Raw genomic sequence first — 17,650 nt, forward strand, 5'->3', positions numbered from 1 at the left:
GGAATGAAGCCTCAAAATCACATGTAGTATTACGGACTATTTGAGACTGTATCAAGAAAGGTTTGAGCCGCTCAAGAGACAACAGCAACAGTTGCTGATCACCACGTTTTTCAAGGAAAAACGACCAGCAGCAGATGAGCCTACGCAATCAACTTCTCGAGCTGAACCAGAGCCAACCACTTCATCTACGACTCCCGCTCCGTTACCCAAGCTCTCCGTCACCTCCATCTCCTGGATCGACATCAAGCCCTGACGACCCCCTGTAATTACCCCTGTAATTAAAAATACAGTACTGTAACATTATATTTTGCATATGTACTTATTTATACTGTACATTACTGTATACATATTACTGTACTGGGTCGTATACACAAAACCATGTACAGTATACTGTACTTTATGGGCAATTAAGAGATTTTCAAGGGTCATTTTGACTATACGCCATTGTTGCCTTATACACTGACTTTAGAACCTAATCCCCGCATAAGATGCGACTCCACTATATTGTAACTGATGTTCTTTGAGATGTGGTTGCACATACATATTCCACAGAGGAGAGTGCACCCAATATGTCAGAGCCAGAGAGTTTTCTGTAGCTGTACCTGTCAAGGAGACACACACACTGCACATCTTCATGGCTCCTCTCAAGGCTATATAAGGGAAATGGTGCCCCAATCCCCTAGAGTTCCTTTGCACCAGAATATGGTGACTCGGGATTCCGGTGCAGAGTGGTTACAAGATGGGTAAGTAACCATTTTTTCCTTCTTTGAGTGAATGCACGTGTGTTCCACTCAGATAACTCTCAGCAGTACCATTAGGAGGTGCGGCGCAGAGTCTATTTAAATAGGAACTGCAATACTGTTTTCCCAAAATTTGCTTTAGATCTTGAAGCAGTCATGATGGCATAAGGAATGAAGGTATGCACAGAGGACCAAGTAGCAGCCCTACAAATGTCTAGCATGGGGACATCCCATAGAAAAGCTAATGAAGTTGCTTGAGTTGAATGGGCTGACTGTCGTTGTGGAGGAGAGGTGTGAGCTATAGAACTGAGAAGGGCTCAGATGAATTCTATTTTCTATGTTAGGATTAATCTGGATTTTCCTTTTTTTCCAGGCTGAGTCCCACATAGTCAAAGAGACAAAACGATAAACAATGTGGTGGAGAACCTGATACTCAGATCTCCCTCACACTAACAGTTGCCTAGGTAAGGGAAAACGTGCATTCCTGTTCTCAAGTAGTCCACCACCACTACAATGAACTTGGTGCACATATGTGGCACTGACAGGCCAAACGGAAGTACTGTGTATTGATAGTGTTGGCCTGCTACTACAGATCCCAGAAACTTCCCATTACTTGGCACTATCATCGCATGGAAGAACAAGGAAAGCAAACCAGTAACTGTGATCTAGGATTGATGCCAGGGAAACCACGTACACGATGAACTTTTTGAGATTTCAAAAGTACAATATGGGTCTCAAACTTTTCTTCAACTTGAGGATCAGAAAATATCATAAGTAAAACTTCTTTCCCCAGTGTTGATGGGGAACTTCTTGTATGGCCCTTAAAGTGAACAGAGTCTGAACTTTTTGAAAAAATGAGGAGTACTTTTGTTGATACAGACTAACACGGCTACCACTCTAAAACCTGCATTTTTTGAAGAAGCAGTAACTCGTGAGATGAGTCCCTGAAAAGGGTAGGTGGATGGAGAGGAAATAGATAGAATATCCCAATTTTGTAGTGTTTAGGATCCAGTTGGCTCTCATTATGGCTTCCCAGCACTGAGAAAATGGGACAATCTTTCCCTAAATGAGGGGGTGAGGAGATGACAGGAAGATCGTTGACAATTGCATCGCTGTCCTCAAATGGGCTGCTTCCACACAGCTGACTGAGGATAAGCTGGCTGACTCAAAGTGAAGTTGAAGGACCTCTGTCTCTGATGTTTGTGCTTCCCACTCAAAAAATCATGTTGCCTTGGTGGATATCAAGACTGCATATAAAAATTGACAGGGATATTACTGTTGAGGGTCTATACTGACAAAAAGGGTAGCACAAGAGTCTTTAAATGAAAGTAGTTTCATTGTCAGTTCTTGTTTTCAGGCAACACCAAATCAAACAGAAGGTTCTCTATAGTTTGTTGGATGTCCAAAGCTATGTAACCAGGGGAGTCTCATTGTTATTGCAGAAGGCATCACCCTAGAACAGTGGTTCCCAAACTTTAACAACCTGTGAACCCCTTTCACTAAAATGTCAAGTCTCGCAAATCCCCTCTTAAAAATATTTTCTCCTTTACCCGAGTATAAATAAGCATGTCACAAAAATAAATTTTATATTTCCAAGATCACTGCTCTTATTATTATTATTAATCATTACAGTATTTTTATTACATTATGAAAACGGCAACACTCTTCCAAGATCTCAATTTCGTAGCTTGTATCAGTTTGAATAAGCCTGTTGTAAGACAAGGCTCCTAGGTTTCATCAAGGAGTATCAGATGTGAAACAGCATGAAGGTATTTAAGAAGCCAACCCAAAGAGTTCCTCCTGCACAAGCATTCAGGTCTTGAGCAGTCCAGGCAAACAACTCATGTTACAACAAAGCTTAAACTTGTTCTTCATCATAATTTTAAAAACAATAGTAGCTGCCTATTTAATTTTAAAAACAGCAAAAAATATCCATCTCCCTTTCCATTTTTTTTATAAGGAGTCTTGAAGTTTAAATCTCCTTAGTGTGATAGATATGCTTGTTTTGATCTGCTTAGCTCTTGGAAGTCTAGGAGCTCCGGGCTGCTGGCCCCAGGGTGTCCGGGGTTCCTAGGGACATCTCTATCTACCATTAGGGAATTTTCCCACCCAAGAATCCCCTGTAACATTTTGCGAACCCCAGTTTGGGAATCACTGCCCTAGAACAAGGGCCCATGATGTCAGGAGCAGGCTGGGTGAGGTCTTGTCCTCCCTTGCATCCTTTGGTAGTTTGCCAGTAAACCTGGCCATTAACTCCTATTTACAAAGTCATATCCAGCTAACAGTGCCTGTTAGTTCGCTATACGCATCTGGAGAGAAGAGGTATAGTACATTTCACTCTCAAACTAATCAAATCTCTTGGGCTCTTTTTCTTTGGGAGCTGATTTAAATCTCCTGACATGCTCTCTCATTGGCAGCCATAATTATAAGAGAGTTTAGGGAATAAAAGCACTTGAACCAACTTATTGGAATATGATGTTTATTTGTACACTTAGGAGCTAAGGAGGCTAGCATGTACCATAAAGCATTTTCCAGTTCTAGAAGATCGTCATTAAATGGGAGGGCATCCCTCCCCAAAGGGGTCATCTCAAGGAAGTCCAAAAGCCTGTGAGTGTTCAATTGTATTAGATCAACTTGCATGACTAAAGGAATCCTCAAAAGGGACTTGGTGATGTAAGACTTAAAATCTTCTGGAACGAGAGAAGAGGAGTCCAGAATCATTGAATCATCAAGTGAGAAGGAAGACAGGCCAACAGGAGCTGATGGATCCTCCTGAGGTAAAACCCATTCTTCCTGCATTGATTCCTCCTGCAGCACTAGCTGCTCAGTGTCCAGCTTTCAACCAAAGTGGCTCTGGAAGCTGCTTTGCTTATGGTATGGCAATGTTCCTTTCAACTGGGCCAGTGATTGAGACCTGGGGGATAGGGTTACATGTTCCAAAAATGCCAATGCAGGAAAGCATAAGGCATGGGAAGCCAGTAGGTACCGGTCCACAATGCTTTCTTTGCTGTATAACCAATCCCACTCCTGGTACTGGCGCTCTCCTTTTGGGGGCAGACTAAAACATTTTCTAGACAAACTGTGCCTAGAATGGGATGGCAAAGTGCTGGAGGACTTCGAAAAAACGGTTACCTACCTTTTCTAACTGTTTGCTGCCTCATAAGCTTGTGGGGTCATTGGTATCAATAATGTTGGCACCAAAACATAATCCATTGGTATTAGACTCAATGGCTGTTCCATGAACAGGAGTGGAGTTGATGGTACAGCACCAACATCTTCTCCCCAGTACTATGCAGGGAGGCAGGTCAATGGCCAACCCTACCTTGAGTACCTGAACAGTCCCAGTTATGTTCCATGTCCTTTGAAGAAGAAGAGTCTTTTTTCAACTTCAAGTAGCTCCAGCCTATCTCCTTTCAGGGAAGCTCTGGAGAGCAAGACCAACCCTCTTTCTTCATGGAAAGAGATCTGAATCCAGAGATCACTGCAGCCTCAGTAGCAAACTGCAGGCAGGTGGCAGGGTGTGTGGTCGAGGGCTCGGAGGCTGAGAAAGCACTCATCGCCTGCTCCATGAGTAATCTGAGTTGCAGATCTCTGGAAATCTGCATTCTTTTCTTGAAATAATGCCAGATACTGCTTTTCTTAATGTGTCTCTTGCTGAGACACAAAAGACAACCCATGCGGAGGTCTCCATCAGGACAGACAACCCACACAACAGGCAGTGCTAAAGGCCCAGTGAGCACTGCATGCCACCAGTCCCTAGAATCAAAGACTAATTACTAAAATAACAAAGAAAAGAAAAAGAAAAAGAAAAAGAAAAAGAAAAAGAAAAAGAAAAAGAAAAAGAAAAAGAAAAAGAAAAAGAAAAAGAAAAAGAAAAAGAAAAAGAAAAAGAAAAAGAAAAAGAAAAAGAAAAAGAAAAAGAAAAGAAAAAGAAAAAGAAAAAGAAAAGAAAAAGAAAAGAAAAAGAAAAAGAAAAAGAAAAGAAAAAGAAAAGAAAAAGAAAAGAAACAACTATTGGATAGTAACCACTAAAGCTTGTCTCTCTCACAAACAGAAGATGGTTCAATATTATGTCACTCACCTTGTCTCTCTATTTACAGAAAAGGTAGAGCTAAACTCACTGACTACACAGAAGAAGAATCATGCAGCAAACTGCCCCAGGAGCTCAGACCACTGGGAGCAAGAAGGAACTGAGGGGGTTGGGGCAGCAACAACTTATACAGCTTCAGGAGGGACCATGAAGATGTGCCATCCCTATGGGTACTGCTGCAGAAAACTCTGGGCTCCAGTACACTGGGACCACACACACCTGTGCAATCAATCAAAGAAGAACTTTGCATGTTAAACAGGGTGAAAGAAGAATTAAGTCTCCTGGAACTCCAGAAGAGATGGTCCTAGAGGTGACAGCTGTTGTTCACCTAAGCACTTTGGTCTTGGAACTGAAATTAATTAGAGTAGTCTCAGTGCATTCCCATTCACCCCTAAAACATCTCTAAGGCATGACTGCTGTATTTCATGACAGACAGGATGATAAAGCCAATCAGATGCTGCAACTCTATATCACATTTTTCCTTTCCTCATCAAAAATCTAAAATGTCAAATTAAAATTTTAACATTTTCTTGCCCCAATAGTCAACAAATCAAACACAATGTTGCCCCCTTAAATCAGTTTTGTGGAAAACATTTCAGCCCACCAAACCAGTAGCAACAGAGATATGAAATTCCATCCTTCTCCCTTCAACTCAATTATATGTTTATTTCACATAATAACTGGGACTTTTTAGATATTAAATAAAATAATCTAAGAAATGCTTGACAAAATCTAGGAATTTTTCCTGCTTTACCATTTTTAACATACCATCCCCTCTCCATTTTTTCCAAACAAAACAGCTTTTTCTCTCCCCACTTATTTTCCAGAGTAGGACTTTACCACCACATTCACTTGACTGAACAGAGAAGGAAGAAATAAGGGCAAAAACAAGAATGAGCTGGACAGGCAAAGAAAAATCTGTTCTCCTGTGTAGACGTGGCAGAGTGGTTTAGCCTCCATGCAGGACAACAAGCAAGACATTATTTCATTTAATATTTTCTAAACCTGCCATTTCACATGCCCTTGCTCAATGTGTCTCATTTTAGTACTCAAGGCTGCAAGTTACTTTATGCAGACAGACCCCTATGCCCATCCAGAATTACAAGGACTTTGTTATGGATCCACATGGAAGAGCCGGCTGGATGACAGTCTTTACAGATTTTTTTGAATTACCACTGGCCAATTACTGTAGGTTGTATGAAGAGCTATGGGATTTACTATTTTTGTGCACATTTGTTACCCATAGTCATACATCAAGTTAACAGAAAAATGCATAATAGAAAAATCATTCACACAAATAAGTGACACCCCCCCATAAGAAAATGTGCTGCAGTTTTTTCGGGGGGGGCGGGGGGGAAGAGAACAGAGGCAAATGTCTAAGTTTCCACTATTGTTTTTGTTTCTTCTAACTCATCCTGCTGTGTATACAAACTATTGATGCACACACAGTGTTGTGGAAAAGATTTGCAGGTCCTAAAAGATCACAAATAGAAAGATCTGTGTAGTCCTTTACAACCAATACAGTGTCATCAACCTTTTTTCAGGGGAGGGAATGAATCCTCAGATGTTAAAGCTTCTGAAATAGCTTCACGTACTAGCGTACCTATACTCAAGCGCTTTAACAAAAGAAAAGGCCTTCTGATGCTACTAAAATACAGTAGTCGATGACTCCCTCCTCAAGGAGAACCATCCAAGATGGTGGACAAGATTTTGTGGATCCTGCACAACTTGTAGGTTCTTGCAGTTTACATCACACATCCAACTGTTTCAGCTCACAGTATACAATGGAGAATATTACATTACAAAATTGAGAAAGTGGCCAAAAACAATGTACAAGTGGAATAACTAAGAAAAATCCACATGTAGCTAAGAGCTTATGTGATTATCATCTTGTTTGTATTATGGTAGCATCTACTCTAGATGGCCCAACAGGGACTGAGGCCCCATTGTGATAGGTGCTATACATACACTCAGTAACAGGCAGTCTGTGCCCAAGACCCCTTACAAGCAAGGGCAAAACCTTAATAACATGGTGAATTGCCCTCCAAATTCAAAGAAATTATTTTCCAATAAGCCATATTTGATTTACACAGCCTTATCTTAATATTAAAGCAAACATCTTTACCTGTAAACCAATCTAAATCCTTAAAAAGTGTACAGAATTTACCACATTCTTTTTCTCTATTTCAGTTTCCACTGTACTCTCTGGAGGAAGTCCAAAAAGTTGCAGCAAGTTGTTAGGCAAAGCTATGGTGTGCTGTCACATGATAGACAGCCGATTTCGGAAGAGAGTAGGGTGTTTTTTCTTTTAAAAAAGTTCATGTTCCCATGGACTACATAACTACAAGGGGCCTGGGACTATGTAAATACCAGCTGGCTCAACACCTACTTCATAACACTATAGTAGTCTCTTGTATGGTTAGCATAAGTTGGCTACCCTGTCTAATTACTTTTATTATTCAACTGTGTGTATGTCTCAAAACTATTTCTTGTTTTCAAGTTTATCTTCTAATTACTTCTCTAAAAGACTAGAGTCATCAGTATATTTTCAGACACAAAATGCAAAAAAGGTACATATGCCACTAGGCTCTGCTGTAGAAAAAACTGTGATAGTGACCTGCTGCATCCACCAACCCAGACACTGCAGAATCAAGGTCAAAGAGAAAATGAGAACACAGACTACTGAGGTTTTCTCCCCTTTCCTTTCCCCTTAGCAGTTCCTCCAATTTGAGGCACTAAAGAACACAAAGACAATCTCACGCTCTCCAACTTACCTGGAAATCTCATCTCTACAATAGGAAGGACCATAACTTCCTCTCCTGAAGATGAAGCTCAGCTTCCTGCTTTAATTTCATAATTCAGCTTTTGGAAAAATGTCAGCTGAATAAGAACAACAATGAATTTAACCTACTGAGAGCATAAAGGAACTTCTATGTGCCCACCATAGTCATAACTTAGCAATAAAATCTTAAACAATGTTCACACCAATAGCAAAGTTTACCAGATATGTTAGTTGGCATTGTAAAACATCTTTTATTTAGTAAATATGCAACTCTGATTAGATTTTTAGTGCCCAATTGTCTCTCAACCACAGTTGTCCCCTGTTTTATAGGTACTCTCACTCCCAAATAGCCCAACACATTGCACCACAGAAAATTCTTCAAGATAGGTTTTAGGGTGTAAAAGAACTCTCAAAAGGAATCATACTGGCAGAAACAAGGTGAAGAAATGCAGTAAAGAATGTCAGAAAGTATAAATGAGTTTTCCAAAACTGCCAGGAAAGAGTCTGAATTGAGCACCCTGACGGCAAAATGATGGCACTCTAGTAAGGCTACCCAAAGCTTTTTAGAGAAGATTTTATCAAAAAGGTTGATGATAATAACAGCATTGTCCATGTACAGCAAAATCTCAGCGTTACAAACACCTTGGAAATGGAGGTGGTTCGTAAATGTTCATAACTCTGAACAAAATGTTATGGCTCTTCTTTCAAAAAGTTCACACCTGAACACTGACTTAGTACAGCTTTGAAACTTTACTCTGCAGAAGAAAAATGTTACTTTTAACCATCAATTTAATGAAACAAACACAAAAACAGTTTCCTTACTTTCTCAAATCTTTTTTTAAACCTTTTTTGCAGGAAAAAACATTACAACAGTTCTTACTAACAGTGCAGGTCTCTCTCCATGGCCAGTTTTAACATCAAGAGAACGGAGCGAACCACAAGTTTGCAGGAACGCAGAAGGTCAGACAAGGTTGACTATAAGTAAGACAGTAACAAAATTCGCAAGAAGAAAAAGGAGTACTTGTGGCACCTTAGAGACTGACAAATTTATTTGAGCATAAGCTTTCGTGAGCTACAGCTCACTTCATTGGACGCATTCAGTCATTGTCAAAATTGTGAGCTGTAACTGTGTTGCAGAAACTGTAATTTGTAATACTCACTGCAACTTTTAGTGCCCCTCCTCCATCATGATGGAGGGGCGGCCAGGGCAAGTTTTAGTGACTAGCATTGAGACCTTGGTTGGCAACCAAGAAAAATCTGGGTAAGTACCGACGCAACCTAGTGCATGAGATGGGGCTATGGTGGTGCATGAGGAAGACAACCTCAAGGACTTTGCCTTCTTCAGCAGCACAACTGTGCTGAGGAACCAATTTGGGGAGGCCCCAGTAAGGGGGCTAGGTGGGAGCTGAGACTTAAGCCTCCCAAAGATCTTGATGCCCTGGCAGTGCCAGCCCCCTCACAGGGCTTCTAAGGGTCTCCAAGTTGGGGCCAGCTCAGGGCACAGAGGCTCAGGCCCCACACACAACCTGGACTGAAAGCTTCGGGAGGAGGGGGTATCCAACCTATGTTGGAGATTAAAAGACTCTACAAACAACTCTGTCCTAATGGCACCCTTACCTTCTAATCCTACAGCACGCTACTTTGAGGACATCTCTACAAACACCTACATCTGCTCATCATGACAGAGAAGCAGTAAGGCGAAATTTGAGTGATGTTGCAACCTTGTGCAACAGGTGGCAAAGCCACTCATTCAAAAGTGGCTGGAGCTTGTGTGTGGGTGTACACCCAGGACTGGACTCCTTGTGGGGGTATTCAGATGGGAGGTCTTTATTCTTCATTCTTCTTGTTTGTTTTATTATGGTACTTGAACTGAAAGCATCAAAACCGCAACTTAAACTGTGGCCACAACTTCTGAACAACAAAAATTCACAACTTTTTTAGAGCCTTTATTAAGTGAATGCATGCTTCTTGTGGATTACTTTTGTTTTTTAATTTAGAGGTGAAGGCTAGGCTTTAATAAACCTTCTTGAAGAAATCCATTTTCAAGAGAAACTTGAAGGTGGATGGAGTCAGGCATAGAGGATGACATTTAAGAAGACGCGCTGAGTTGAACAAAATGACATGTGCAGGCAGTTTTGGCCGAACGGAGAGAAGAGCAGAAAGACTGATGGGAACTAGCCAAAGCCTATCATACTGAGCAATATTATCTTCATTGTTTCCTTGTTGTCCCCCACAATTGGTCTGTTTCCATCTGCTGTCTCGTCTTATATTTAGACTTTAAGCAATTTGGTGGCAGCAACAGTCTTTTCCTTCTGGGTTTGAAGAGTGCCTGGCATTATGGGGTCCTCATAGGCATGATGATGATAGAAAAATCATAAAAACTATATTGGGAAGGGCCTTACATGCAAGGGCAGGGAGTTTGAGTACTATGCATATATAGCAAAGGTAAGCTAATAAAGGGATTTGAGAGAAACTGGAAATAATTCCATCAGCAGGTGGAACTGATGAGTGAGTTCCACTAGAATGGAAGGGGGCAAAGTAAAAGTTAAAGGGCCTTATCTTATGTGGGTTAGGTTGAGATAAACCCTGCTACCTTTTGTTAAAACTACAAACTGCCTTGTCTTCAATAGAATTTTGCCTCAGTTACCATGTGTTGGCCAACAAGAGTTAAGAATACGTCTTTTTCCCTAGTGAAGATGCACTCAAGGGGGCTCTCTCAATCTGGACAAGGATTTTGGCAGTTGTACTGTAGTGTATATGTAGAATGGAAGCAGCCTAGGGTAGAAGAGGAGACTTGACAACCAGCATTGGGAGGAGCAGCATGGAATCCTGAAGCTGAGGACAAGGGAAAGTGATAGTGGCTCACCATAACAGAAGTCTTAAAAGACCTGTTTTGGAATGTCTCTGATACAAATGAGAGGTATATAATGAAATTACTTATATCCAAGTTGAGTTGCCCTTTACTTAATGGATTTGCAAACCCTTTCAGGATTTCTCGGTTCCCCATCCTAAACTAGTGGCTCCTGTAGCATCGGGGTGATGTAAACCAACGGCAGCAGCAGCATAGCACTTTATATAACAGCAAGCTGTTCCCTTTGCAGTTGGCTCCTGTGTAAAATGCTTGCTACAGAGGAGAACTGACTAATGCTAACAACTTTGAGGCTGCAATGGATTTTCCAGTCATCACCCTGATCTTGTACAATTTTTGGGTCAAAGACCATTTCACACAAATTTCTACTGCACCTAGCACAATGAGGTCACAATCCCAATTAGGACAACCTAGGCACTATTGTAGTAGAAGTAAGAAGGATAATCAGAAGTACTTCACATCTGGAAGAACTGAAATGGAAAAGTGAATAAGATGGTGATCAGTATTTTCCTTGGCAGCTTTCCATTTTAAAGTATTACTGTTCTACTACCACTGCCCACCTTATAAGAAAAGCAGTCTGAAAAGTAATAAAAATAAGCAAAGTCTGAGGAAGTGAAATGAGCATTGTGACAAGGTCAAAAAATGCAAACAAGAATGTAATGAGATGAACAAAGCCCAAAAAAATGGGGATTAGAGAAAATTACACAAAGACAACGATTGAAAGGCACAGTGTTCTGGAGTGTGTTTATACTAAGTAGTCAATATAAGACAAGTTAACTAAACTTTGTTGGGGAGAACCTCCTTATTATCTCAATTTCATCTACTTACCAGATCTTTAACAGGATCATCAATTGGCTATAGGAGTTGTGCACTGTGGGTGGGACCTTCTTTGTCAGCTTTGAGTTAGCAACCTGAACCCCACTACATCTCTGAAATTTACTAAGCACATGAGCCATTGCACAGCAATGGCTTGTGTGCATTTTTGAAGCAAAGAGAAAAGCAGACAACCTGGGCCACGTGGCAACTTGCCAGAAGCCTGAGAGCCACATCTAATTAGTCACAGCAGAAATTTTCAGCATTACAACCACATTAAAAAAAAAAAACACCACAGCCTTTACAGAGAAGGTTGTTTTGTTTTTTAATACTTTTCATTTGGCAGGATTTGTTTATAGCTAGTGTCTATTTGTGCACTGTTGACTCAATTAGATGCTAAGAAAGAAAGGTAGGACGTAATTAAGTATGTAACCTTTTCCTAACAGGAGAGGATATGTACTATCCAGAAAAAACAGAATAAAATCAAACGGGATTCTAGACATTTGCCACTTTATTGGGATCAGAGGCACACAGTGGAAACTGCTCGATAAGTTTTGTCTGCTTTCTATGAAGTTCTTCACTGAAATGTTATATATGTCACAAACTTCAAGTGCTTTTCTAGAGACATTTGGAAACACCATCACCAAGGGTAAAACCACTGGGAAAATAGCTTTTTTTCTTCCTTGCTGTAAAATAATCTGCCAGAGAAAGAAAGATGACAGTCAAAACTAATGCCTAGCCTACCCTTAAAAGTTTTGTTAGCATAGCTACATCAGTGGTGGGCGGGAGGGGAGTCCCACATTTCAAGTATGCTGGCAAAAGGCCTACTGTAGAAGCAGTTATACCAACAAAAAAGTCCTTTTGCTGTTATAGCTTATTTTGTTTGGGGAACTGGACTAAGCAGTCTCAGCAAAAGAACTCTTGCTGGTATGAGCTGTATCTTCACTAGGAAGGTTTGCTGATATAGCTATACTGGCAAACTCTTTTTACTATAGACAAAGTCTAACAAAAGTGGTATGGCAAACTGATATCTAAACAAGAAGCTTGAACAAATATTCTTTGGTGCCATTGTCCTGACAACCAAAATGATTTTAGAGAATGCCCAGCACTGGGTAGCCCCGGATCACAATGCCATATCGCAAGAGACAGCATATTCTCAGTCATCTTCTCTTTGGCAGCCATGTTTGCAACAATGGCTTCAAGAAGGAAGTAGGTATCTGCACCATATTTGTAGCCACAGTGTTCCCATTTTGAGGGCTTCTCTACACACACACTTGCACTGGTTTCATTAAATTGACTTAGTTAACTAAGTGCAAATACTGCGTGGACACTTTTTTTGGCGTAGGAGTATTTCAGCTTAGTTTAAACCAGTTCCAAACCAACTTAAACTACACCAAAGAAAGCACTCTTATGCTGGAATTGGAGTGTTTCTACAAAAGTTTGCACCAATTGCATTATATCAGTTTAAATTCACACCTTATGTTATATCTGTACAACTTTTCCATGTAGACAAGGCCTAAGAGAACAAACCAGTCCTCTCCATTGCCTGCTTACTTTATGGTATGTCACTATGTAACATGCAGTCTCACCAAAATGATTAACTGATTAATTTAAAAAAATCACAAATGTCTAAATGTTTAAATAAACATTTGTGATAATCACTCTTCTGTTCCTTTTCTATCCACCACCCAAATAAAACAGAACTTTTTCCCAAACACAACCACCTATCTCCCTCTCTGACACACACCAACCTCCCCCTGCTAAAAAAGATGTGCTCAAATGCCAACTGCAGAGCATTAGTAGCTCTGCAGGACTGGAAGTGTCTGCAGGAGGGTGGCCGCTTTATTTAATTTCTCACGCTCTGGGGCAGAAACAATGCAATCTGGGGTATGATGACCTAGGACAATGCCAGAGCCCATTTGACGTAAATACAGATGGTAACTAGGTTACAGCAAACCTGATAAGAACAGGACATTAATTTTGGTAAGGGCAAGTAGACTTTTTGAGATGAATGAAAAAGGAGAAAAAGAGTAAATAGCTAAAAATCTACTGGCTGTAAAACAGGAAAAAAGTAGATGTGTTTCCACAAAGCTCTATCATTAGGAGGCAAAAGGAGTATATATTTTAACAACCCTACATGTCTCAGGACTGGTCCAACTCTCACCTTCTGGAGACTCACTGGACAAATTTTGCTCAGTTCAAGTCTCTCTCCTAATATTTATTTATTAATTTTTGCAGTGTGCAAGAAAATGCAGTGCATATTTTAGTTTCCTTCTCTCTGGATGATAAATTTGCCACATTTTAGTCTCTCCTACTAGGAGGCCTTGGATAAGGCAAGAAATTGTGCTTGCTTTATGGTTTCTTTATCCATCTGTAGATTAAGGATTTTCATGCATATGCTACAGTATCTCTATCCCCTCTTTGGTGCTGGTGGGAATCGTGTGTTTTACAGACTTCCAAGGGATAAGGAGGTTTCCAACATGGAGATGGCAGAGATTGTGCTATGTGTTACAGTCTCTCTGGGGATGGGTTGTTACTGTGTGTGTGTGTGTGTCCGTCCATCCGTCCCTCTCTCTCTCTGGGGATATGGAGATGGGAGTTGTTGCTAAGTAGATATTACAGTCTCTCTCAGGTTATGAGTTGGTCGGGGTGTTCCTGTCTGTTACAGCCTCTCTCTTTATTGAGATGGGGGTATTGTGCTGTGTGTTACAGTTGCTCTCTCTACAGGGATTGTTACTATATGTATGTGTTACAGTTCCTCTCTCAATAACCCAGAGGGCTGGTGCTCTGTGTTTTATAACACTCTACACTCGCAGGGGTTCCCAAACTTGGTTTGCGGTTTGTTCAGGGTAAGCCCCTGGCGGGCCATGAGACGCTTTGTTTACCTGAGCGTCTGCAGGTACGGCCGCTCGCAGCCCCCAGCAGCCGCGGTTCGCTGTTCTCGGTCAATGGGAGCTGCAGGAAACAGTTGCCTGGTCCGGGGCTGCTCCCACAGCTCCCATTGGCCGGGAACAGCAAACCGCGGCCACTGGGGGCTTCCAGCAGCCGTACCTGCAGACGCTCAGGTAAACAAAGCGTCTTGTGGCCCGCCAGGGGCTTACCCCGAACAAGCCAAGAACCAAGTTTGGGAATCCCTGCTCTACAGGAATATGGGGGCATTGCTCTCTGTCTGTTATGCTTGTGTTAAAACTGCTCTTTCTGGGGATATCCAGAGGCCAGGGGAGGGTGCGTATGTGTGTGTTAGTTGCAGTTGCTCTCTCTCTCGATACAGAAGGTATTGCTGTGTTTATGTGTGTGTTACAACCTCTCTCTATGGGGATAAGAGCAGACATTTGCTCTGTATCTGTGTTACAGTTGCTCTCTTTCCATGGGGATAAAGGAGTTGGGTACTGCTCTAGAGCAGGGGTTCTCAAACTTCATTGCACCATGACCCCCTTCTGACAACAAAAAAAACTACACTAAACACACGGGGGGGCGGGGGATGAAGTCTGAGCCACCCAAGCCCCACCACCCCAGGCAGGGGGGCCAAAGCCCGAGCCCCACCACCCCGGTTGCTGTGTGTGGGTTAGTGTCTCGGGGGGATATAGAGATGAGGGAGGGGATTTGTTGCTGGGTGTATAATACAGTCTCTTTCTCTCTTTAGGAATATGGAACAGTTGCTGTGTGTGCGCTACAGTCGGGGGGGGGGGGGGGGGGGAGAGGAGATGAAGCATTGTTGCTGGTGCACTACAGTCCCTCAGAGTTGTGGGGTTGCTAGTGGGTGCGTTACAGTCTCTCGGGGGAGGCGGAGATGGTGGGGGTGGGGGTTGCTGCCAGGCGCCTTATGGTCTCTCGGGGGAGGCGGAGATGGGGCGTGGTGGGGGGGGGTTGCTGCCGGTTACGGTCTCTCGGGGGAGGCGGAGATTGCTGCCGGGCGCCTTACGGTTTCTCGGGGGAGACGGAAATGGGGTGGGGGGTTGCTGCCGGGCGCGTTACGGTTTCTCGGGGGAGACGGAGATGGGGGGGGGGTTGCTGCCGGGCGCGTTACGGTTTCTCGGGGGAGACGGAGATGGGGGGGGGGGTTGCTGCCGGGCGCGTTACGGTTTCTCGGGGGAGACGGAAATGGGGTGGGGGGTTGCTGCCGGGCGCGTTACGGTTTCTCGGGGGAGTCGGAGATGGGGGGGGGGGGGTTGCTGCCGGGCGCGTTACGGTTTCTCGGGGGAGTCGGAGATGGGGGGGGGGGTTGCTGCCGGGCGCGTTACGGTTTCTCGGGGGAGACGGAGATGGGGGGGGGGTTGCTGCCGGGCACGTTACGGTTTCTCGGGGGAGAGGGAGATGGGGGGGGGGGGTTGCTGCCGGGCGCGTTACGGTTTCTCGGGGGAGACGGAGATGGGGGGGGGGGGGGTTGCTGCCGGGCGCGTTACGGTTTCTCGGGGGAGACGGAGATGGGGGGGGGGGTTGCTGCCGGGCGCGTTACGGTTTCTCGGGGGAGACGGAAATGGGGTGGGGGGTTGCTGCCGGGCGCGTTACGGTTTCTCGGGGGAGACGGAGATGGGGGGGGTTGCTGCCGGGCGCGTTACGGTTTCTCGGGGGAAACGGAGATGGGGGGGGGGGGTTGCTGCCGGGCGCGTTACGGTTTCTCGGGGGAGACGGAAATGGGGTGGGGGGTTGCTGCCGGGCGCGTTACGGTTTCTCGGGGGAGACGGAAATGGGGTGGGGGGGGGTTGCTGCCGGGCGCGTTACGGTTTCTCGGGGGAGACGGAGATGGGGGGGGGGTTGCTGCCGGGCGCGTTACGGTTTCTCGGGGGAGACGGAAATGGGGTGGGGGGGGGGGTTGCTGCCGGGCGCGTTACGGTTTCTCGGGGGAGACGGAGATGGGGGGGGGGTTGCTGCCGGGCGCGTTACGGTTTCTCGGGGGAGACGGAAATGGGGTGGGGGGGGGGTTGCTGCCGGGCGCGTTACGGTTTCTCGGGGGAGACGGAGATGGGGGGGGGTTGCTGCCGGGCGCGTTACGGTTTCTCGGGGGAGACGGAAATGGGGTGGGGGGGGGGTTGCTGCCGGGCGCGTTACGGTTTCTCGGGGGAGACGGAAATGGGGTGGGGGGGGGGGGTTGCTGCCGGGCGCGTTACGGTTTCTCGGGGGAGACGGAGATGGGGGGGGTTGCTGCCGGGCGCGTTACGGTTTCTCGGGGGAGACACGGAGATGGGGGGGGGGGGTTGCTGCCAGGCGCGTTACGGTTTCTCGGGGGAGACGGAGATGGGGGGGGGGGGGTTGCTGCCAGGCGCGTTACGGTTTCTCGGGGGAGACGGAAATGGGGTGGGGGGGGGGGGGTTGCTGCCGGGCGCGTTACGGTCTCTCCCCTGCGCACGCCCCCATAAGGCGGAGAGGGGCGGCGCCATGAGGGAGCGAGTCGGCTGGCTGCCGGTGGCAGATGCCCGGTGCAGGCCGCTCTCGCTCTCCGAGCTGAGGCCCGTTACCCCCTTCAGAGTTAGCGGCGCGACCTCCCCTCCCCCCCACGCGGCCCCCTGCTGCCGGGCCCCGCGCATGCGGCCTGCGCTAGCGGCCTAGCGTTCCGCGGGAAACCCACGGCCGGGCGCCTACACCAACAATGGCGGCGGCGGCGGAGGCTGCGCCGCCTCCTCCTCCCCGTCGCGCGGCCCTGCCGGCGGCGCAGGGATCGGTCCCGCCCGCGCGTACCTGGTTAAACTCCTCGCCCACATCGGCGTAGATGTCTATGTGGTCCACACCGTCCGCCATGATCCCGCCCGCTCCTCGGGCCGCCGTCGCCGCCTCCACCGCCCGCCGCGCCCGGGTCTAGAGCCGCCGCCGGGGAGGGGGAGCCAACGTCACTTCCGGAAGGAGACAAGGACCTTCCGGTTACTGCAGCCGCTATTGCTGCTGCCCCCACAGGATGCGCCTGAGCCCGCCCCAGGCTAGGGGGGAGGGGGTGTCACGCAGGCCGGCTGGGGAGTTTCTCTCAGCGATACCCGCGGTCCTTGCAGCCTCTCCCGACGCGGGTTGGAGGTTTGCTCTCTGACCAGGCTCCCCCACTCTTGGGGGCGGCATTGGGGACCCACCATTGTAACCAGAATTCTGCGTCATACTGCAGTGCTCGCAGGCCCCAGCCTGGCGCCCCATTGGGGTGAGGGGCTTCCCAGACTGCAAGTCAGGGGCAGATCCTGCCCCAAAGGGCTTTGAATCTCAGGTCCTAATCCTGTAACTAGTTGGGCGCAGGCAGGACCCAGTGTCTGCAAGGAGCCCTGGGCATTAGCGTGGGCCCATGTGGATTCGCAAAAAGAAAAGGAGGACTTGTGGCACCTTAGAGACTAACAAATTTATTTGAGCATGAGCTAATGGTGCTTACAGTCAAACAAATG

The 17,650-nt window shown here is 45.6% G+C and overlaps 1 protein-coding gene across 6 annotated transcripts in view; it reads right to left on the reverse strand.

Annotated features, from left to right (window-relative positions):
* Nucleotides 1-17,121, reverse strand: part of CPSF6 (cleavage and polyadenylation specific factor 6) — an 81,813-nt gene extending 64,692 nt beyond the window's left edge. For all 6 annotated transcript variants that reach the window (XM_073327815.2, XM_073327818.2, XM_073327817.2 and 3 more), the window contains exon 1: nt 16,971-17,121. In XM_073327815.2, coding sequence (XP_073183916.1) covers nt 16,971-17,030 — 60 coding nt within the window. In that variant the 5' untranslated portion in view covers nt 17,031-17,121. The remainder of the gene's footprint in view (nt 1-16,970) is intronic.
* Nucleotides 17,122-17,650: the final 529 nt, after the last annotated feature.

The sequence above is a fragment of the Lepidochelys kempii genome, chromosome 1, assembly GCF_965140285.1.
Source record: "Lepidochelys kempii isolate rLepKem1 chromosome 1, rLepKem1.hap1, whole genome shotgun sequence".
NCBI lineage: Eukaryota > Metazoa > Chordata > Testudines > Cheloniidae > Lepidochelys > Lepidochelys kempii.